At 44.7% G+C, this 23,412-nt stretch overlaps 1 protein-coding gene across 1 annotated transcript in view; it reads right to left on the bottom strand.

Moving 5' to 3' along the window:
• HHLA1 (HHLA1 neighbor of OC90) overlaps window positions 1-14,765 on the bottom strand; it is a 43,825-nt gene extending 29,060 nt beyond the window's left edge. Inside the window, exons 1-3 of the mRNA XM_083749212.1 lie at window positions 14,624-14,765; window positions 8,552-8,659; window positions 7,647-7,697 (exon numbers count right to left, since the gene is read on the bottom strand). Of these exons, the coding sequence (XP_083605338.1) occupies window positions 7,647-7,697; window positions 8,552-8,627 (127 nt within the window). The 5' untranslated portion in view covers window positions 8,628-8,659; window positions 14,624-14,765. The remainder of the gene's footprint in view (window positions 1-7,646; window positions 7,698-8,551; window positions 8,660-14,623) is intronic.
• Window positions 14,766-23,412: the final 8,647 nt, after the last annotated feature.

Genomic DNA, 23,412 nt, shown 5'->3' with positions numbered 1-23,412 from the left:
AGCCTCATGCCTATTCTGTGTGTGCAGTTCACTCTGCTGACATATCCAATCAAAACTTTATTAGCAAAGCCAACAGGCCACAGCTATACAAGAATTAAAAATAGAAATAAGGATAAAAGGGAGAAAAGAGCAAGCAAAAGGAGGTCCGTCAGATGAACAAGTCTGTCACTCAGATGGTGGCCCTCAATTTCATAGCTCTTTCGATGTACCTCGCGACCTTCTCTGTTATCTGACTATCCGTATCAGATAAGAGGAAATACAGTGTGATGTCTGGTGAATGGCCGGGGTTGGAAAGAATGAGTGGAGTAATAATCTCATTCCTTAGATCTTTGTAAAGGGGGCAGGATAGGAAGACGTGGGACACTGTTTCCGTGTTACCATCTCCACATGGGCAGAGTCGTTTTTCAAATGGAGTCTTTTGGTAGCGACCTTCGAGTACGGCAGAAGGGAGAACATCCCATCTAGCCAATGTAAAGGCACGTCTGTATTTTGGGATGGTTAATTTAAACAAATATGAAGCTGGAGAGTCAAAATGAGAAGGGGGAAAGTAGGTATACCATGGGCACAGTTTCTTTAAGATAGTCAGGTTGTTTTGCCGTTCAATGTCTTTCAGGCGCTGGCCTATTAGACTCTTTGCTTTAATGAGGCCCATTGATAGTAGGGACTGTGAATGCAGACCGCATGTAAGAAGTTTTTGATGCACAGTTTTGAACCACTTGCTTTTGTGGGGGTCTTGCATTACTAGAGGCAGTAGACCAGGTGGATTTAGATTAAGACGAAGCCAGTAGTTGAATGTTCTTTGCCAGGTCTGAGTTTCTACAGATGGAAGGCAGGCCTCGAGTCGTAATGCTGCGTTTGGAACACAGGAGGGGACGCCGAATATCTGCCTTAGGAATTTAGACTGAACAGTTTCAAGACTGGAGCAGTGGTTCCCCGTCCAGATTTGTGCCCCATACAGTAACTGCGCCAGAGGTTTTGCTTGAAAAACTTCAAAGGCTGCTGGGATGTATCTGCCCCCCTTCGTATAAAAGAAGCGAGACAGCATCTTAATACTTTGAGCTGCTTTTTCTTTGGCACATTTTTGATGGACATCCCAGGACCCGGTCGACTGGAAAACGATACCCAGATATTTGAAGGCTTTAACCTGTTCAATTGTCTGGTTATCCATCCTCCAGCTGTACTGTCTGTGTTTCCTTGCAAAAACCATAATTTTGGTTTTCTGATACTTTATTACCAGTTGCTCTCTCCTGCAGTATGCTGAAAATTCACCTATGAGCCTATTTAAGCCTATTCTTGTTCGAGATAGGAGTATAGCATCATCAGCATACAAAAGTACTGATATTGATTTGTCAGCCAGTTTGGGGGCGTGGAAGTCCGGAGATGACAAACAATTAACCATATCATTGATGTAAAAGTTGAATAAAACTGGGGCCAAGATGCAACCTTGCTTGACCCCCTTGCAGACAGGAACTGGTCCTATAAGATGGCCATTTGACGAAGTTCTTACATGCAGCACCGTGTCTTTATATAAACAGCTGATCAGAAATAGTAGTCTTTTGTCTATACTTGATGTGCTCAATTTATCCCAGAGTCTTGCACGTGGAATTGAATCAAAAGCAGCCTTTAGATCGATAAAGGCTGCATATAGCACCCCACGGGATTTTTTGGCATATTTGTCAATTAAATAGGCTAGGGTGAAGCAATGGTCTATGGTGGACCTGCCTTGCCTGAAACCCGCTTGCTCTTCCGCTAGAATAGCTTCAGTTTCGAGCCAGCTAGTTAGCTTAATATAAAGATGTTTGGCATATAGTTTGCTGGGTATAGGCAGAAGACTGATTGGTCTATAACTCGCCGGGTCTGGCATAGGTCCTTTTTTATAGATTGGAATAACTGTTGCCTCAGTCCAACCATCTGGGAGTAAACCCGTTGAGTCGATCCAAGAAAATAAAGACGCCAGCAGGGGGGCCCACCAGCCAATGTTGGACTTCAGAAGTTCGGCAGGGATGTAGTCATTCCCTGGGGCCTTGTTGTTCTTTAATTGTGCGATTAAGTTCTCAACTTCCTTTACAGTTACTGGTGGCCAATGAGGTAGGTCCTCCAATTGAATACATAATTTGTAGTGTTGGGCTTCCTGGTCATAGAACAAAGATTGAAAATGGCGCAACCACTCCATTGGTTCCACTGTACAGATGGAATTAGTACGCTCCTGGTCCAGTAGACCAGATATGGTTCGCCAAAAGCAAGTAGTATCTTTCTCGTGCGATGCCTTAACCAGACTGTGCCATGCGGCTCTTTCAGCTTCCAGTTTCTTTCTCCTTAGTAATTGTTTGTAAGACCTTCTCAGATAAATATAAGCATTAAGTAGGAGGGCAGTCCCTGATTTCCTATATCTCTGGTAGGCTGTTCTCATTTGTCTCCTTGTTTGCCTGCACTCCAGGTCAAACCAGCTAGCTCCGTCCTTTGCCCTCTTTGTAGCGGCGCTATGTATCACTGTTGTTAAATGGGATTTCAATCTTTCCAAAAGTAATTTAAAGCGTTCCATAATCGCATCTACTGAATTGCCTGACACAATAGCGGAGCGAATAAGCTTTAACTCCGCTGACTGAAGAAGGAGGGTTAAATTTTCATTCAGTATTGGGGACCATTTGAGTCTTTTGGGAGCAGGTATACCCAAATTTACAGAAGGTATATATTGTGGCTCGGCAATAGAATAGTCAAAAGGCCGACCTGCAAGCTCTAAAATTAGAGGTAGGTGATCACTCAGAGTATTGTGGCCCACTTGGAACTTCCTTACAAAGCTGTGAGCAAATCTTGAGATTAGAATATAATCTATAACGCTTCCCCCAGCCTTGGAAAAATGGGTATATTCCCCGGGGCGATCCCCCTCTATGTTGCCGTTTAATATCAGCAGTTCCCTCCGTCTGGCAGCCTGCACTAAGCAGAGACCTGAAAAATTACTTCTTCTATCTTTGGACAGTCGTGTCGCACCAATATCCGTCTGTTCTTCAGGGTCCATAAATAAGTTGAAGTGAGTGTATAGACTGTTGTCATCTGTTCCTATACTAGCGTTAAAGTCTCCACACACAATAGTCAGGGCAGACGGGTAAGTAGATTCGAAAGGCTCTAAAAACGCCTCTAGCTCAGCCCAAATAGCCTTGACCGCGGGTTTTTTTTGGCCTGGGGGAATATAGACATTGACCAGCAAAAGAGTAGTTCTCTTGAAGCTAAGTAGAGCGGCTGTTGCTAGAGAATTGCAGCTGGGTAGGGCTGTTAGAGAATGCGCCAGCTCCGTGGAAATGAAGCAAGCTAGGCCACCACTAGATCTGCCGCCCCTTAAAGATGGAGAGGCAGGCAGGTAGTGGCAGTTATACCCATTGAGAAATATAGGGTCATTCTGCCATGTCTCCTGAAAGAAGATGATGTCAAATTGCTTAAGGTAGCACAAAAATTGTTGGTTGTTTTTCTTGGCGTGCCAACCCGCGATATTCCAAGACAGCACTTTTAGGCCCCGGGCCCTTCGGGGAGCTGGATCTATGTCACCACCACGTCCAGCAATTCTTTGGTGTCTAAAAAAACACACCCATTGGCTCTTTTCGAGGATGACTGCTTGGAGAGAGTGTAATGATCCTCTCTTCTAGGTGATTTGGGGCTAGATTTTGGAGTTGGGGGGGAAGCTAATTCATTCGGAGACAATTTAAGATAGGTGTGCCAGGCGCTTTGAGATTTCACACCTTGCTTTGGTCTTACTTTATTGTACATCACAGGGGGCTCAGATTGTAATTCCACGTCTACACATTTAAAGGTGCCTCCCACCGTCCTCCTATCCACTAGACATTTGGGAGATATGGGCTGCACATAAGGGTCCTTCATTGTCTCACCTTGGTCATCCTTTTTTTCTAGTCTGCTTCGAAGTAAATCAAGTCTTTTCAGGATCTCAGTTTGAGCTGGAGAGTGCAGTGACCAGAATCGCTTTATCAGTGAGAGTTCTTCCTCCAAAACGGAGTCCTCACTATCACACGTGAGAGGCCAGACGCCAGTTGGATGTGGAGCTTCCTTTTTTTCATTTGGCACTGTTTGATGGAGATGATCCTGCTGGAACTTATGCTTTCTATTTTGATGGTTTTGGTGGTTGGTTTTTTCCCTTTTGTGAACTTCCATTCCTATGCCCTTGGGCCCCATCAGAGAGGTTAAAGGTGCTCTATTTTCAAATATTCTTAATAGGACTATTCTTTCTTTTTTGAATAGGTTTTTAGCTCTAAAAATAAAGCTGGCCAGACTATGATCTAAAAAAGTAATCAGTGCTCGTACCGAGCAATCATCTTGATGTAGATACTCTATAGCGGCTATGTCAATTGCTTTTACTACCCCCGGTAAAATGCCACTTATGATGGACAAAAAGTGGTCTATACGGTCCGACCCTGCATAAAATCTAGGCGGTTTAGGGTAATTAGCAAAGACAAGCTTTTGTGGGATTAGGACTAAACTCCATTCTCTTTTGGGACACAACATCTGTCGAGCTTGAGAGGAGTGGTTCCCCTCAATAGCTTGGGTCGCCAGCTCACCTCTGTCTGCAGATTCTGTGCTGGCCATAAGAGGACTCTGGGGCGGTATAACTGTAGATGGATTAGTTCCTTTGTCCCAGCTCGGTGTTGGTTCTTCAAAGCTTGGTTTAGATTCTTTTGTGAGTGTATCTACTTTACGTGTCTCTTTGATGGCACTCGAGTTGGATTTGTTTGTTCCATTTGTAGAAAGGGATGGAAGAAGGTTAAAGAGCTTCTGCCAATATTTTTTACAGGTACGGTGAGTTGTCTTAAGCCGCCTTAGGTTTTTCATATTTTTGCTTTTCTTCATCTTAGGCTCGGCTTTTTTCCTCCGGGGTTTGCTGGGGAGTGGTAGATCCGGGCTAGCTAGGGGATTTGTATTCTGGACTGAAGCGCTCACATGTTGTTTGAAATTATCCACTAGGGTCAGGAGAAGCCCGTTTGTTATCGATAAGAAATTTTTGACGTTAAGGAGATCCGTAGAAATCTGGTATATCTGCTCCTGAAGATAATCACCCCGCATTTCTGTTCCGCTGTCATTGGCTTTCAACCAGTGGGTTGAAAGGTTGCTTCCAGGTTCCAGCGGTGACAAATGAGGATTAGCATCAGGTGTGTTGGCTGTATTAGCCTTTGTAGCATTCTCTGCTATGGCAAGTTCTTGGGCCAAATTTGTTGGATGGTTTGTCCTCTTGTTGTTTGTTTGCAAGTCCTTTAGCTGTGTTGACCAATCCAACACTGTGAGTGGCAAAGGCATAGCTACCTCTAGAATACTCTCATTCTGAGTTCTCTTACTCGAGTCTTTTTGAGGAAAGTAGCTGGTAATTTTACTTTGTCTCCTTCGGCGCTCCATCGGGCTCTGTGGTGAATTAGGCAAGATTCCTTGGTCCTTGTATTTTTTCCTGGTGAGGACCATAGTGGGTATATAGGTATATATGGATATATGGTAGGGGGTGCTTGCTTAACGGCGACTTATCTTTTGTTCTAAGCTGGAGTAATCAATAGCAGAAATGCCGATTTGTGGAAGTTGCCTCTAGACCTCTCCAACCTCTTCAACTTGTTAGTTTCTCCAGCAATTTACATCGGGGCTTGTGAGGTATCAATCATTTAAAATGTTGGAAAATATTACTGGTCCTAGGCTTTCATGCTATAACTTGTTTCTTTTAAAATTCAACTAGGTCTTTCTCCCTCATTCAGCAGCCTCACGGCGTAACCGGTAAAGTAGCTAGGCAGTATAACAAAAGTCCCTTGGAATAATTATCGAGTTGAACTTGCCTTGTGTTTCTTGGAGTTGTAGCTGCTTCAGTTCCTTCCTTTTTGTTTTTTTTTTATGGATAAAAAGCTCGGCGTCCTTCCAGAGGAGTAGCTGACTCCCCCGTCTGCTAATTACCAGCTTCGTGAAGATAGGGCGGCTTGCCGAACCTCTTTTGGATAAAAATAGGCCTTTGGCAGTTAATAAAAAAGATAATAGTTTAAAACTACTAAGCTCAGTTTAAAAAAAAAAGCTTTAAAAGTGCTAGAAAATACTGATAAATCTATATTATCAACGCGGAGCACAAAATAGAGCTACCACCAACGACGCCATCTTGGATTTGTCTGCTGACATAGTGTGCCCTGGTTTTGAAGTCTGGGTTGCTGATTTACATCAGAGCAGAGGCCAATGGGTCTTCGCAGCAGCATGGCTGGAATGAAACAACCCAGCTGGGGCTAGCCAGCTGGCCTTGTGACCCTCTGCATGCCAACATCCTGCTGTTCTTACATTTCTGGAAAGCTTTGAGGCTGTAAGTTCTGAAGTGCTCTGGTTTGGTTGAGGAACTGCATTGTGAAATTTGGATATCTGCGAATTGTGAAGGCTAGCTGTGTACAGTGGTAGCTTGGTTCTCAAACGGTTTAGTTGTCAAACAAATTGGCTCCCGAATGCCAAAAACCCGGAATTACGTGTTCCGGTTTTTGAACACTTTTCAGAAGCCAAACATCCAACGCAGCTTCCACTTGAGTGCTGGAAGCTCCTGCAGCCAATTGGAAGCTGCACCTTGGTTTTCGAACAGTTTCGGGAGTCAAACGGACTTCTGGAATGGATTAAGTTCGAGAACCAAGGTACCACTGTATTGGTTTGAGTATTGGTTCGAGAAGTGCAAATCAGGTGGGTTTCATATGTTGGTTCAAATTGGGTAAACAATGATGATATGAAGAAGGTGTTTTAGAGACCCCTAGTGGTTAGCGCCTGTTGTCTGTGTCCATGGAGTTTTCTTGGCAGGGATACTGGAGTGGCTTGATGGTACCTGCTCCAGGTGGATCACGTTTGGTCAAAACTCTCCACTATGACCTGTCTATCTTGGGTGGCCCTGCATGGCATAGCTCATAGCTTCTCTGAGTTATTCAAGCCCCTTTGCCATGGCAAGGCAGTATCTTAAAAAGCAGAGACATCACCTTGCCAACAAAGGTCCCTATAGTTAAAGCTATGGTTTTCCCTGTAGTGATGTATGGAAGTGAGAGCTGGACCATAAAGAAGGCTGATCGCTGAAGAACTGATGCTTTTGAATTATGGTGCTGGAGGAGACTCTTGAGAGTCCCATGGACTGCAAGAAAATCAAACCTATCCATTCTTAAGGAAATCAGCCCTGAGTGCTCACTGGAAGGACAGATCCTGAAGCTGAGGCTCCAATACTTTGGCCACCTCATGAGAAGAGAAGACTCCCTGGAAAAGACCCTGATGTTGTGAAAGATTGAGGGCACAAGGAGAAGGGGACAACAGAGGGCGAGATGGTTGGACAGTGTTCTCAAAGCTACCAGGATGAGTTTGACCAAACTGCAGGAGGCCATGGAAGACAGGAGTGCCTGGCGTGCTCTGGTCCATGGGGTCAAGAAGAGTCGGACACAACTAAACAACAACAGTGCTTAGCACAATCACACCATTTGTCTCAGGAAAAATGTTGTATTAGCTGGCCCCTTTTTGGTGAGTAGGGTGCAAGGGGTGAAATATCAATTTATTCATTTGAAACACTCATCCTTCACCCTTCCTGCAGTTCTGATTTTGGCTAGTGTGCAAGACTATATATCAACACACTCCCTTATTTATAACCCTTGAGTTTCCACAGAAAGACTTACCTGCAGTTGCCAGCACCGCCACTTTCTTGCTTTCTCCTTTCACGCTTTCAGCTGCAAAAGATATTTAAGAGGCTTCTATGCTTCATGCCACAAGCTATCAAAACAAAACTTACTTGAAGCGTGCTTGAAAATGATGAAAGGCTTCTTGGAGATCTTCTGCATCAGTAATAGTGGGATATAGGAATGGAAAAGCTTTGAGTTGGAAACCTTTCAGGTGCCCTTGATGAATTGGGATCTGATTCAGAAAGTCTGGTTTATATTTAGTAAATGGAACTTCTTCTTTTTTAAAAAAAAAAAAAGCACAGCAGATGCTTTTCATTCAACGTACAAACAACTTCAATAATTTTTCACGTAGCCAAAGGCAGTTAAACTGAAAAATCAGGGTTGCTTCACCCTGGCAGTGGAATCTTGCACATATCTATTCAGAAGAAAATCCCCTCTGTCCAATGGGGCTTACTCCCAGGTAAGTGTACACAGGTTTGCAGCCTGAATGGCAGATTCAAGTTCCAGCTTCTCATTTCATAAATTGGTTTGACTCTGAAAGTCTGCAAGCTAATATGAAATGGGTATTTTGTTACCTGCTAAAAGCCTGCTTCTTTGCAGATAGCAAGACCCAGAGGTGGTCCGAGATGTTTTGCAGCACAAAACAGAGCCCCTTCCCTAACTATACTGGTGCGGCAGTTGAATCTTACTTCAACCCTGATGGTAGGATAGGGTCTCCTTCACCGATAGCTTACGAGATAGCTAGATTACAAGATAGCAGGCAGCCTGTGGGTCACACAAACCACAGGCATTTCGTTGCTGCTTCCAACCTCCCAACATGTGCTGCCCGAGGCACCTGCCTCCTTCTGCCTAATGGCAGAGCCGGCCCTGCAAAGATTTGCCTATGCACATATGTTACTTACCCAAGCTGAAGGCAAACAGGAGGCAAAGGAACCCGAGGGATACATTAACAGCACCATGCAGAGGGAACCATGACATTTTGGAATCTGACTTCCAGTTATGTAAATTGCCTGGAGTGAGAGAAAAGAGAGAGACGGGGGGACCTCTGGTGGAAAGGTAAGTTAGTCTACTTGGTTGTCATTCGTTGCCATTGTCATTATTATTATTATTATTATTATTATTATTATTATTATTATTATTATTATTATTTAAGTCACAAGTATAAACTTCAAACAAAATCAAAGGTTATAATGCCCTGCCCTGCCTCTCTCCACCTGGCTTGGGACGGGGTCTGGAGAGCTCCAGAAAGGACTGCTGCTGCTGCTTGACAGAGATGGCTCCTTTTTAAAATTCTTTTTATTTTTTACCTATGTCATTTTAAATTCTTATTGGTATTAATGTTGTATTTTTCAGTTTTAGATTTTATGATTAATGTGGAAATTGCTATCCATTTGGTTTGTGCATTTTGGTGTGCTTTATTTATTGTTTATGACTTTTGTTATGCTGGGAATTATGGAAATCTTGACATGTTGTAAGCTGCCTTGGGCATTTGTTTTAACTAATCCAGAATGCGGCAGCTAGACTGGTGACTGGGAGCAGCCAACGAGACCATATAACACCGGTCTTGAAAGACCTACATTGGCTCCCAGTATGTTTCCGAGCACAATTAAAAGTGTTGGTGCTGACCTTGAAAGCCCTAAATGGCCTCGGTCCAGTATATCTGAAGGAGCATCTCCTCCCCCATCGTTCTGCCCGGACACTGAGGTCCAGCTCCGAGGGCCTTCTGGCAGTTCCCTCACTGCGAGAGGCCAAGTTACAGGGAACCAGGCAGAGGGCCTTCTCGGTAGTGGCGCCCGCCCTGTGGAACGCCCTCCCACCAGATTTCAAAGCGATAAACATCTACCTGACATTCAGAAGACATCTGAAAGCAGCCCTGTTCAGGGAAGTTTTTAATATGTGACATTTTAGTGTATCTTTCATCTTTGTTGGAAGCCGCCGAGATTGGCTGGGGAAATCCAGCCAGATGGGCGGGGTACTAATAATAAATTATTATTATTATTATTATTATTATTATTATTATTATTATTATTATTATATATGGAAAGGCGGCATACCAACAAAATGATGATGATGATGATGATGATGATGATGATGATGAACTTTTCTCATTGCTAGAATGCCATAAAATGATTAATGCATTAATTATACTTTGCTGCCATGTTGGCTCATTAAATATTTCCCATCGGTATCTAACCGTCACATTGGCTCATTAAATATTTTCAGTTGATATCATAATGATGATGATGATGACGATGATGATGACAATGATGATGATGATGATGATTTATTTAAATCCCACTCTTCCCGGCCAGAGCCGGGCTCAGGGCAGCTAACACCAGTAAAATTACAGTAAAAACATAATGGGGGGCAATTTAAAATACAGGTTAAAATGCAATTTAAAATGCAGCCTCATTTTAAAAGTAGCCCATAGATCAAAACCATAAGGGAAGGGAAAACATAAGGGTCAGACTGAGTCCAAACCAAAGGCCAGGCGGAACAGCTCTGTCTTGCAGGCCCTGCGGAAAGATGTCAAGTCCAGCAGGGCCCTAGTCTCTTGTGACAGAGCGTTCCACCAAGTCGGGGCCAGTACTGTAAAGACCCTGGCCCCAGTTGAGACCCATCTAACCACCTTGCGACCTGGGACCTCCAAAATGTTGCCATTTGTGGACCTTAAGGTCCTCTGTGGGGCATACCAGGAGAAGCGGTCCCGTGGCAAGGACCCCGTAAAGAGCCTCACTGCGGCATTCTGCACCCGCTGGAGTTTCTGGGTCAGCTTCAAGGGCAGCTCCGTGTAGAGCGAGTTACAATAATCAAGCCTGGAGGTGACCATCGCATGGATCACTGTGGCCAGATCAGGGCGAGAAAGTTAAGGGACCAACTGATGGCATTAACATTGTGCCAAAGGTATCTTTTTGGGAAATGCCTTTTTGAGGGGGCACGAAGCAAGAGCCCCCAGCCCAGCCAAGTGCTCATCTCCCAACATCAGAGAAAACAACGTTCACTGAGAGGAACAATAGACTCTTGCCCTGGGCACCGTGAACTCCCGCAATGCCGCTGGCCCACAATTCTTATGGTAAATTAGAAGTTCTCTTCATGAAGGCTTTCTCTCCCCCCCCCCCAAACTAAAAAGCCACGCCCAATGGCTGAGCTGCTCTTGACTTTTCCAGGAGGCCCAAATGGTGTCAGAAGATCGCATGGCTGGGCCAAATTAAAAACCCCACATTGGGGTTGCTTTGTGTCATATCTGCAAAATAGCCTCCCTGTTTGGGCGGTCAATTACCAGAGCCTCTGCATTATTGCAACATTTTGGAATGGACGAAGGATAAAAGGAAGACAAATGCCTTTGATGTCTATTAATATTGCACAGAAGAATGAACCGGTCTGTCAGCCGTCCGGCCGTCATTACCAGTTTGGTTCAACACATGGTCACGGATAAAAGGAAACGTTTCTCATATGTCCAAGCAATTTTCCAACCAGGATTCAAGAGTTCTGATTGTACATTCAAACTGGTGGGAGCAGTACTGAGCAACACAGAAAGAAAAGAGAAAGGAGCTCTTTGAATATATTAAGATTATTCAAATGGAGTTTGTGGGTGATTGTATTCTGTGACAACATACCAGTTCCCAGGAGATTCGTTACTGCTTCTCAAGATTTTCCCAGGTGCTCCACCAGCCCTTGTTTACCAGGGACAATTCCCAGTTTCATTGTCACAATTTTTCGCTTTGGGGGCATGGCTTTTGAATGTTTTGTTGGTGTGTGAATTGTCTTTTCTCTGCACTTTTCTCCTGCCCCACCCAAGATCCCTAGAGGAGGAGTGGGCAGAAGGGAAAGATTTGCAGTAGATCGGCAAGGATGGCTGAAAACTCGCCCCCCAGTCTAGTACAGAAATCGTGGGGGATAATTAAGAATGGACTATTGTGTAGAATGGACACGAGTGGCACTCTGGGTTAAACCACAGAGCCTAGGACTTGCCGATCAGAAGGTCGATGGTTCAAATCCCCGCGACGGGGTGAGCTCCCGTTGCTCGGTCCCTGCTCCTGCCAACCTAGCAGTTCGAAAGCACATCAAAGTGCAAGTAGATAAATAGGCGGGAAGGTAAACGGCATTTCCGTGTGCTGCTCTGGTTCGCCAGAAGTGGCTTAGTCATGCTGGCCACATGACCCGAAGGCCGGCTCCCTTGGCCAATAAAGCGATAGGAACGATGCAACCCCAGAGTCGGCCATGGCTGGACCTAATGGTCAGGGGTCCCTTTACCTTTACCTATTGTGTAGAACGTCTGCGAGCTCATCCCAGTAATAATAATAATAATAATAATAATAATAATAATAATAATAATAATAATAATTTATACCTCGCCCATCTGGCTGGGTTTTCCCAGCCACTCTGTGTACCTTCCAACTGAATATTAAAAACAATACAGCATCAGACATTAAAAACTTCCCTAAACAGGGCCACCTTCAGTTGTCTTTTAAAAAAAATAGTTGCTTATAGCCTTGACATCTGATGGGAGGGCGTTCCACAGGGCAGGCGCCACCACCGAGAAGGCCCTCTGCCTGGTTCCCTGTAACCTCACTTCTCGCAGTGAGGGAACCACCAAAAGACCCTCAGCACTGGACCTCAGTGTCTGGGTAGAACGATGGGAGTGGAGACGCTCTTTCAGGTATACAGGACTGAGGCCATTTAGGGCTTTAAAGGTTAGCACCAACGCTTTGAATTGTGCTCGGAAATGTACTGGGAGCCAATGCAGATCTCTCAGGACCGGTGTAATGTGGTCCCAGTGGCCACTCCCAGTCACCAGTCTAGCTGCCGCATTCTGGATTAATTGCAGTTTCCGGGTCACCTTCAAAGGTAGCGCCACGTAGAGCATGTTGCAGTAGTCCAAGCAGGAGATAACCAGAGCATGCACCACTCTGGCCAGACAGTCCATGGGCAGGTAGGGTCTCAGCCTGCATACTAGATGGAGCTGGTAAACAGCTGCCCTGGACACAGAATTGACCTGCGCCTCCATAGACAGCTGTGAGTCCAAAATGACTCCCAGGCTGCACACCTGGTCCTTCAGGGGCACACTTACCCCATTCAGGACCAGAGAGTCCTCCACACCAGCCCACCCCCTGCCCCCCAAGAAAAGCACTTCTGTCTTGTCAGGATTCAACCTCAATCCGTTAGCTGCCACCCATCCTCCAACCGCCTCCAGCCACTCACACAGGACCTTCACCGCCTCAAAACAAATTATTCTGCTTGGTAGCTGTGCAAAGCCTGGACAGCCCATTTGCTTAGAGCATGGTGCTGATAAGGCCAAGGTTACAGGTTCGATCCCTACATGCGACAGTTACATATTCCTGCATTGCAGGGGGTTGGGCTAGATGATCGTTGGCGTCCCACTGAAATGAATGGAAATGTCTACGGCAGAGCTTTCCAAACTGTGTGTCGCGACACGTTAGTGTGTCGGCTGCAGTGTGTAGGTGTGTCATGCGAACGCTCCCTGTGCTGCTGCTGGGGCTGGAAAAGGGGTTAGTTTAACCTCCGGTTTGCTAATAAAACTGGATGACTGCATCGAGAAATGATTCATGTCTAAAAAGCGTGTCACCAGTTTGGAACAGTTTGGAAAGCTCTGGACTAAGGTCTACTCTGTTTTCACTAACATTGGATAAAACCCATTTTTGTTATTTATTAGAAAACATTTTAAATTCATTATTATTATTATTATTATTCTACATACATAGAAGTCCCAGTGATCTCCCGTCCAGATTAAAGACTGCTTTTGTCCCTGCCTAACCCTACTGAAGATATTTTCATTCTGGCCAGCTATTTTTAGATGTAGTTTTACTGATACTATTTGCTGATCAATTGTTGCTGTTACGACTTTGCAGTTTAACTGAAAGCGGCGTTTTGTATAATTATCCAGCTACTAGTTTTTAGCCATCCTGAGCTCCAGATCGCAGGAAGGGCAGGATGCAAGACTCTCTAACGAGCAAGCGAATAAATATATAAAATAACTCGGCAACATTTGGCCAAATACAATCCCTTGCATTTTGAAACTGTTCAGTAAGCTCATCACTAATATTTTTAAACCTTTTCTGTAGCAGTTTTTACTGCTGAGCATCTAAGGAGAGACGCTGTTAATGATGACTTTTGAAGTCCAGCCCCACACCCACAATTTCATTCAGTTTTAAAAAATCAGTATCAGATAACATACAAATAGAACATTCAAAGAAAGTTTTCCATTTTATTTCGCTAATATGTGTAGCATTCCCATGACACGCTATTATTTTGACGCCAAGCTTGAACTCAACAAAACATTTATTTTCAAACACATTTAAGGTTCATGATGGGGACTGGGCCATTAGCTTCAGCAGGGAAAAGATAGCTTCGTTCCAGATATATCAATTTATAACCTGTTTGATCATCCATAGTCAGACCATTTAATCAGGATTAAGTGCCTTTTCATTGCTCCGACCCGAGTTAACAAAAACACTAGCCACGGTTCACGTGCACCATTTAGCACGACAAGTAACTTATAATGTTCTCCTTTTTGTGTGTTGCCAGTAATGTCAAATCAGGTATCAGGTGTTCCCCTTGCTTTTATTAGTAGCAATACACAAGGAATTACTGCAAATGCAAAGAACACAGAGAGATCTCTTGTTTTGCAACTCTTCCTGTTTCAGCTCATTTCCAAGCGGCAAAAGGCCTCTGTCTCAGATCTGAAGCTAACTTCAAATATTTATATATATATACTGCAAATTAGAAATACTGCAAATTATTTTCTTGGTCGCTCATCCTATACTTAAACCTAGCTTGCTACATTTATCATTCTGTCTGGTCCATTATTAGAGGAGGGTTTTGTGTTGTTGTTGTTTTAAAGCTTTTCAAAAAGGGCTATATTTATGTTGAAACTATCCAGGATATCTCTCTCTCTCTCTCTCTCTCTCTCCCTCTCTCTCACCATATCTATGTATCTTTTAGTTTCAACTCACCTGGCTTCTGTGGATGGTGTTGATAAAGCCTTGCAAGAGTACTCAGCCAAAAGGTTATCTCACTCCTTTTGATGAAAGGTGACTAGGCTGCGAATGGACAGGCTCGATAACCTTGTTTTTAAAAGATAAGCCAGTGGAAAAAGAGAAATGTCAGTCTCCATGGGATGGAGGAAGTAAAAGGCAAGCAAAAAGTGCTTGTGGCACGAACTGGAGTGAATCCCTTAGTGGGATGACATAGCAAGGTGCGATGTGAAGCCACTTTTGGCAGTAATTACTTTCCCTGAAAAGTAGAATTGAGAGGATTGTTTCTCCAACATTTAAAGAGACAGGCCCTCTTAGTGTCATAAAGGAACATCCCTTCTGGAACAAAGAGAGGTTGACTTCAGAAAATGGCTCTCTCTGTGTTAGTGCTTTGCATTAGTTCTGAATCCTGACAAGACAGAAGTAATGTTATTGGGGGTCAGGGGGCTGGCAGGTGTGGAGGACTCCCTGGTCCTGAATGGGGTAACTGTGTCCCTGAAGGACCAGGTGCACAGCCTGGGGGTCATTTTGGACTCCTGTCCATGGAGGCGCAGATCAATTCTGTGTCCAGGGCAGCTGTCTACCAGCTCCACCTGGTACGCAAACTGTCTTCCCAGAGTGGTGCATGCTCTAGTTATCTCTCGCTTGGACTACTGCAATGCGCTCTATGTGGGGCTACCTTTGAAGTTGACCCAGAAACTACAACTAATCCAGAATACGGCAGCTAGACTGGTGACTGGGAGTGGCTGCCGAGACCACATAACACTGGTCCTGAAAGACCTACATTGGCTCCCAGTACATTTCTGAGCACAAGTCAAAGTGTTAGTGCTGAACTTTAAAGCCCTAAATGGCCTCAGCCCAGTATACTTGAAGGAGCGTCTCTACCCCCATCATTCAGCCTGAGGTCCAGATCCAAGGGCCTTCTGGTGGTTCCCTCACTGGGAGAAGTTGAGGTTGCAGGGAACCAGGCAGAGGGCCTTCTCGGTGGTGGCACCTGCCCTGTGGAACACCCTCCCATACAATGTCAAGGAAATAAACAACTATCTGATTTTTAGAAGACATCTGAAGGCAACCATGTTTAGGGAAGTTTTTAATGTTTGATGTGTTGTGGTGTTTTTAATATTCTGTTGGGAGCCGCCCTGAGTGGCTGGGGAAACCCAGCCAGATGGCCAAGGTATAAGTAATAAATTATTATTATTATTATTATTATTATTATTATTATTATTATTATTATTAAGCAGGTATAGGCAGATCCACCTCATTTGCAGCTTCTGAAACATTGCACCAACTGAATCGCAGAAGCATCGAATTGCAGAGTCAGAAGGGGCCACGACAGTCATCTAGCCCAGGGATCTTTTTGCCCACATGCCTCTCTCTGTGTTATTGTTGTTAATTACATTTATATACTACCTTTATCTTCCAAGGATCTCAAAGTGGTGTGCCTGGCTCTCCTCCTCCCCATTTAATCCCCCCCACAACACTGTGAGATGGTGACTGGTCACCCAGTGAGCTTCATAGCTGAGCGGGGATTTGAACCCTGGTCTCCCAGGTCCTAGCTCAACACTCTAACCATTATGCTTTGTTGTTTGTTGTTTAGTCGTTTCGTCGTGTCCGACTCTTCATGACCCCATGGACCAGAGCACACCAGGCTTCTTCCACTACCTCCGGCAGTTTGGTGAAACTCATGCTGGTAGCTTTGAGAACACTGTCCAACCATCTCGTCCTCTGTCGTCCCCTTCTCCTTGTGCCCTCCATCTTTCCCAACATCAGGGTCTTTTCCAGGGAGTCTTCTCTTCTCAGGAGGTGGTCAAAGTATTGGAGTCTAAGCTTCAGGATCTGTCCTTCCAGTGAGCACTCAGGGCTGATTTCCTTCAGAATGGTAAAGGGACACCTGGCCATTAGGTCCAGTCGTGGCCGACTCTGGGGTTGCGGCGCTCATCTCGCTTTATTGGCCAAGGGAGTCGGCGTACAGCTTCCAGGTCATGTGGCCGGCATGACTAAGCCACTTCTGGCGAACCATAGCAGCGCATGGAAATGCCGTTTACCTTCCCGCTGGAGTGGTACCTATTTATCTACTTGAACTTTGATGTGCTTGCGAACTGCTAGGTTGGTAGGAGCAGGGACTGAGCAATGGGAACTCACCCATTCGCGGGGATTTGAACCCCCGACCTTCTGATTGGCAAGTCCTAGGCTCTGTGGTTTAATCCACAGTGCTACCCGCGTCCCTTCAATGAAGGTACTTGAAGAAATTAATTCCTCAGATTTCTGCTTCCTCCCCTGCTGGAGGTTTTGTTGCCATTGACCGCTGCTTGATATTTCATCAATCATACTGGAATGAAAGGGCCTGGGAGAATGATCTATCACAAGACTCTCTAACTGAGAGATAAAGGTGTTCCCTGGGCCACCATCCAAACCGTTTGATGTTTGGATGCGGAGATAATTTGACTTTCAGCAGGACATACATCACACGGCCATTTCATCTGGGGACAGTGCAATTTCAGATGTGCCTCCCTGCAAGGTGATGCTCAGCTTAAATCACTGTATTGTTCTGCTCCGACCAGCATACAAAAAGCTTTATTTGGGGCAATAATACATTTTCTGTGAAAGCACAGCTCAGATGAATTATGCAAGGAACTTTCTCAGGGCTATAGTTTAACTTCCCAGCAGGAATCTTTTGACCAATTGCTAAGGGAAGAAGCGAAAAAATAAACCGTAGAGCCTCCATCTCTAGGGGCAATATACCTCTTGCGGACAAACAACAGAAAAATGTTATCTGCATCATGCCCTACTTAGGAGCTTCAGAGAGGTATGGGTCTGCTGCAGACAGAACATAGGTCTTATCTAGCAAGGTGATTGTTATATTATCAAATGGTGTGTGTGTGTGTGTGTGATGCTACATTTCCTGAAAAATTCACAGTAGTGAATGCAGGAATTTGGAGAAGGAAGGAATACAGTGGTACCTCTGGATGCGAATGGGATCTGTTCCAGAGCCCCGTTCACATCCTGAAGCGAACGTAACATGCAACTGCGCATCTGCGTGTGCACAGGTTGCGTTTTGCCACTTCCGCGCATGTGCATGATGTCATTTTGAGCGTCTGCGCATGCAAGAATGGCGAAACCCGGAAGTAATGCGCTCCGTTACTTCCGGGTCGCCACAGAGCGCAACCTGAAAATATTCATCCCAAAGCTACTTGCACCCAAGGTATGACTGTAATCCTCCATCTTTAGCTACAATATTCAAGGAGACCACCATTGCAGAAATTAGGCTTGATAAAAGCTAAACCCTCGTTGCCCCTAAGCTTAATAAGGAGGAAGGTGGGTGTGCATCGGAGGGAGGGAGGGAGGGAGGGACTGTTTGTGTGTGTATATAAGACAGAGAGAGGAAGGGAGGGAGGGAGGGAGGGAGGGAGGGAGAGAGAGAGAGAGAGAGAGAGAGAGAGAGAGAGAGAGAGAGAATGAGTATACAGTACAGTGGTACCTCAGGGTACAGATGCTTCAGGTTACAGACACTTCAGGTTACAGACTCCTCGGGTTAAGAACTTTGCTTCAGGATGAGAACAGAAATCGCACAGTGGTGGTGCAGCAGCAGCAGCAGGAGGCCCCATTAACTAAAGTGCTACCTCGGGTTAAGAACAGTTTCAGGTTAAGAACAGACCTCCAGAATGAATTAAGTTCTTAACCCGAGGTACCACTGTACTAGATGCTTCACCTCACTTGGTCTGTTCACCAACAACCCCCCTGCAGTTCTGCCTCCAACATTAACTCCTTTAAGTTCCCTTTCCTGCTCATTACAAATACTAAGCTCTTAGAACCATAGAATTGTAGAGTCGAAAGGTACTCTGTAAGTCATCTAGTTCGCCTCCCTGAAATGCAGGAATCTCAACTAAATTATTCATGCATCTAACCTCTGCCTCAAAACTTCCAATGAAGGAAATTCCACCACTTCCCGAGGAAGACCGTTCCATTGCCAAACAGCTCTTACCATCGGAAAGTTGCCATCCCGCCGAGTGAGGGATAGCTCATTCAGTACAGCACGAGACTCTTAATCTCAGGGTTGTGGGTTTGAACCCACGTTGGGCAAAAGAATTCCTGCATTGCAGGGGGTTGGACTAGATGACCCTCATGGTCCCTTCCAACTCTGCAGCTCTATGATGCCTCTACAGTGGCTTATTGGTGAATAGGGGGCATTGCTGGTCTCCTCGCACCCTCGTTCCTAGATCTTCACTCACCACTTCTTCCTTAGTGGGGTGGATATTGTGTGGTTCGCCTTGGGTGCTGAAATGTCTTGAGCCATCCCTTCAAGCACTCAAAGAAATCTATTTCCAGGCTTTGCATGATCTCTCAAATACAGTGGTACCTCAGGTTACAGACACTTCAGGTTACAGGCTCCGCTAACCCAGAAATAGTACCTCGGGTTGAGAACTGTGCTTCAGTATGAGAACAGAAATTGTGCAGTGGCAGCAGTGGGAGGCCCCATTAGCTAAAGAGGTACCTCAGGTTAAGAACAGTTTCAGGTTAAGAACGGACCTCCAAAACGAATTTAGTTCTTAACCAGAGGTACCACTGTACTTAGAAAACTTTTCAAGGCTTTTGGAAGATGCAAATGCGACACTGTAAATGGCCTCGTTCATTTTCTGACAAAGGCAGCTAACTCCTCTCTAGTCAGAACGCATTTTAAATAAATTCTTTGCACACGACCGGTAATTGAAATTTCTATTCATTTATTAATAAGTGGTGCAGGTTGTATATTTTCTTTTTAAAGACAGAACATAAATTAAAAAAAAAACAGGTAAGAAGTATTATTTGCATAATATATATATATTTATATATATATATATGTATATATAACACATTGAAATCAACATATTAAAGTTGTTCAAATGTTGGACAGTGCTGGAATATAAATTACACATAACTGTTTAAAAATTACATTAAATGATATTAGAAAGAGCTCTGAAGGCCACTTGTATAAAAGTTGTGTTTCCCTTGTCAGCCCGGATCTGAAGAGCATCTGTTGTAGCGTGGAGAAATTATTTGAATGAGCAAGGCACAATTACAAGTTAGAAGAACAAGAGGCTCTAAGCTAGAAAAGAAAACGCGATTGATCATATAACTGGGCGGCACATTGGTGCAAGGGGGAGGTGGGTTTACAAAGTGCTTTTTTTTAAAAAAAGAAAGGCTCCATCTCCAACAGTACATTTAAAGCATCATCATACCACTTTAAACTATCACAGCAACCCCTGGGAACAATAGTTTGTTAGGGGTGCTGAGAGATGTTAGGAGACTGCCTGTTCCCTTCACAGAGCTACAGCTCACAGAGTTCCCTGGCCAGAGGGATTGATTGTTCAGCCACTCTGGGAATTGTCACTCTTTGCAAACTCTCAAGATCCCTTGGAGTGGTACAATAGTGCTTCAAATGCATAGTACAGAGGTGGCCGGAGCCTCGTTTGGAGTACCCAATCAGCAATTCATTTTTCACAGGCAATTGTATTTTGAATCAAACAATGTCTGAAGGGGCAGCAAATATTGGTTCTAGTCCTATCACAAGCTGGTCCTGTGGCTTATCTCCATGGCAGTCTAGATAGAAGCAAAGCCTTCTTTAACACACACATGCACACCACCAATGTACAGTCGTACCTTGGTTTTCAAACAGAATGCGTTCCAGAAGTCCATTCAGCTTCCAAAATGTTCGGGAACCAAGCCGCGGCTTCCGATTGGCTGCAGGAGCATCCAGCAGCCAATTGGAAGCTGTGGAAGCCGTGCCGGATGTTCAGCTTCTGAGGCAAAGTTTGCAAACCGGAACACCTACCGTATTTTTTGCTCTAAAAGACACACTTTTCCCCTCCTAAAAAGTAAGGGGAAATGTGTGTGCATCTTATGGAGCGAATGCAGGCTGCGCAGCTATTGCTGAAGCCAGAACAGCAAGAGGGAGAGCTGCACAGCAATCCCTCTTGATGTTCTGGCTTCAGGGATAGCTGCGCAAAGCCTCTTCAACAACATTTGATTCAGAATATTTTTTTTCTTGTTTTCCTCCTCTAAAAACTAGGTGCGTCTTATGGTTGGGTGCTTGAAAAAATACGGAACTTCCAGGTTTGCTGTGTTTGGGTTCCAAGTTGTTCGTGAACTAAGCTTTTCAAAAACCAAGGTACGACTGTATATGTCAACACATTTTGATTGTAAACTTTGCTTGTTAAGAGGAGGGCTGTCCTTATTTATTTCTATATTTATATTTACGGTACAGCTGGAGAGGCTAGTTAAACCCCCCCCCCCGTTTCGCAACCTGATCTGCCCCCGCCCCCGATCCCGCAAGAAGGTTTTATTTTTATTTTTGGCTCCCTAAGATCTCATTGATTTTGACAACAGCAGCATGGGAAAGGAGATAAAAACAGCCCAGACTTAGTGCTGAGGTGGGCACCTTGATGGGCATACAAAATGGCCTCTCCCCAGTTATCAGAATGATCATTCGGCAAGAGGGGGCAATGATATGCCACTCCTTAGATGATCTCTGCAGATCTAAGAGATGCTCCTTCCATCAATGGCCTGCAGGAGAAGGTTGAATGCAGCCCTTGTAGCCAAAAGAGTTAGCCACCCTCGCTGTACAATGCCTACTGGCTTTGTGTGTTTTATCAATATAATAATTGCAGCAGCAGCATCAAGAACTGCCCTGTGACAGAGTCCTTTGCCTGTCTATGGAGAGAAAGAATCTGGAGTCCTTGAATCAAACTTCCAGACCACCAGTTGTCTATCCCTAGACCAGCCTTCCCAAACATGGTACCCATCAGATGGCATGCACTCCAGTTCCCATCATCCTCAGCCAACTTAGCCAAACAGCAATGAAACATGGGAGTTGTAGTCTGGGGAGCCAAGGCTGAAGAACACTGCCTAGGACAGTAACCTTACAACGCAATCCTAACCTGGCCAGGGTGAGACAGAGAGGTGTCACTAGCAGGTTGGTGGGCAGAGACCCCAAATATGTTTAGAGAATTCTGCAGGTATAAATCCAAAGGGTTTCGGCCAGCAGTACATGGGACCTTCTGGGACAGATGTGGCCTTGGATCTACTGGATCCCCCCCCCCCAAAGCCCTGAGAACTTCAAGCCCAATTAGCCACCAGTTGGTGCGGGTCATTTTCTCCCATTGTTTTCAATGGGGAGGGGAGATTTAAAATGAAACAACAGCAAGAGTCACTGAGGCTGGAAGAAACACATTACCCAACACCACCACTTTCTGCCTTCAGCAGAAAAAGCTGGAGGATTTCCTTAGAGGCAGGTCCCAATGAGTTTGATGTACTCTACAGCCCTACCTGCAAGAATGTGGAGTTTATAATGTAGCATTTGCTTAGGAGCCCAGCCGAATCCTAAGGATGTTGACTCAGGAGTAAGCCCTGTAAAATTTGATGATAATGACTCCCATCCCTTAGAAGTGAGCATGGGCCAGATCCAGGGAGATGTGTCCCACTTTGCCCATCCAGGTGAAGCAGGAAGTGATGCCTTGCAAGTGCCTCACAGCTGCTGCCGCTGCTGCCATACCTGTTGCTTCCATTCTGCCACTTCAGCTACTGGCAAAGAAGCAGTGCTGGAATCAGCACAAATTTCAGTTGAGATCCCACCCAATTTGGATGAGATCTCACTAAAATCGCTTGAGATCTTGCACAATCTCATGTAATTCAGGACACTGTTTCAGCCGATGGCAGAGCTGTTTATCTGCCAGCGGCCTCAGTCGGCCTAATGGCAGAGCCGGCACTGGCTAGATTGCTATCCTATGGGTAACTTGGACCTGCTACACAAATGGTCCTGCCATAACACACATTTTAAAAAGCTCTGTTGAGATCAGTGCTAGAGACTTCCCTGAATTTTACCTAAATAAGAACTAAGAGGCTAACTTTGAGGGGTGGGGCTGTGGTCAGGTAAACAAACTAGAGAATGTTGGAACAATTTTGCCGCATTGCCTTTAAAGTTTGCCCAGTCCAAATCTGTAGATCTAACGATGAACACACAAACAAACAAATTATAAAATACAATGGACGAAACCTAGACTGTGGAAGAATGGAAGCCCTTTTTGGACTACTTAAGGAAATATTGCACTATGATGAACTCGTGAGCAGGATTTGAATTATGGGCAACAGAAGGAATTAAAGAAGACAATATTACAATATTGATGTTATGGTATAGGAGAAAGAAAGTAGGGGGTGGGATAAAAAACACCATGGAAAATGGGGTACGAAGTCAAAAGAAGATAAATCTATTATGTATTGAAGTATATATGTAAAATTTTTGAAAACAATAAAATTTATTATTAAAAAATGTTTAGGAATGTAAGAAAACATCAATATTTGTTTGACTCATGTCTGTCAACTACAGCAATGTTTTCATTCCACTGCAGTTCAACCTCTGATGTTATTCATCTTACTGAATGTAACTGTCCACTGTGATGGAGTTTCACATAATTACATAATTAAATCCACACCATTTATTTTGATGCAAAGAACATAAAAAACCGTAAGTTGAGCCTTCTGGAGCGGGCCAATGTCCTATCTAGTCCAGCAATCTGTTCTCTCAGTTGCCAACTGAGTGGAGCATGAGTGGAATAATGTGTCCAGTTCTGGGTGCCACAATTTTAAGGATATTGACAAGCTGGAACGTGTGCAGAGGAGGGCAGCCAAGATGATCAAGGGTCTGCAAGCCAAGCCTGATGAGGAACAGTTGAAGGAGCTGGGTATGTTCACCCTGGAAAAGAGGACACTGAGAGGAGATACATCAGCCATCTTCA

The sequence above is a fragment of the Podarcis gaigeae genome, assembly GCF_964106915.1.
Source record: "Podarcis gaigeae genome assembly, chromosome: 7".
NCBI lineage: Eukaryota > Metazoa > Chordata > Lepidosauria > Squamata > Lacertidae > Podarcis > Podarcis gaigeae.
This window is presented reverse-complemented; position numbering and strand designations above follow the sequence as displayed.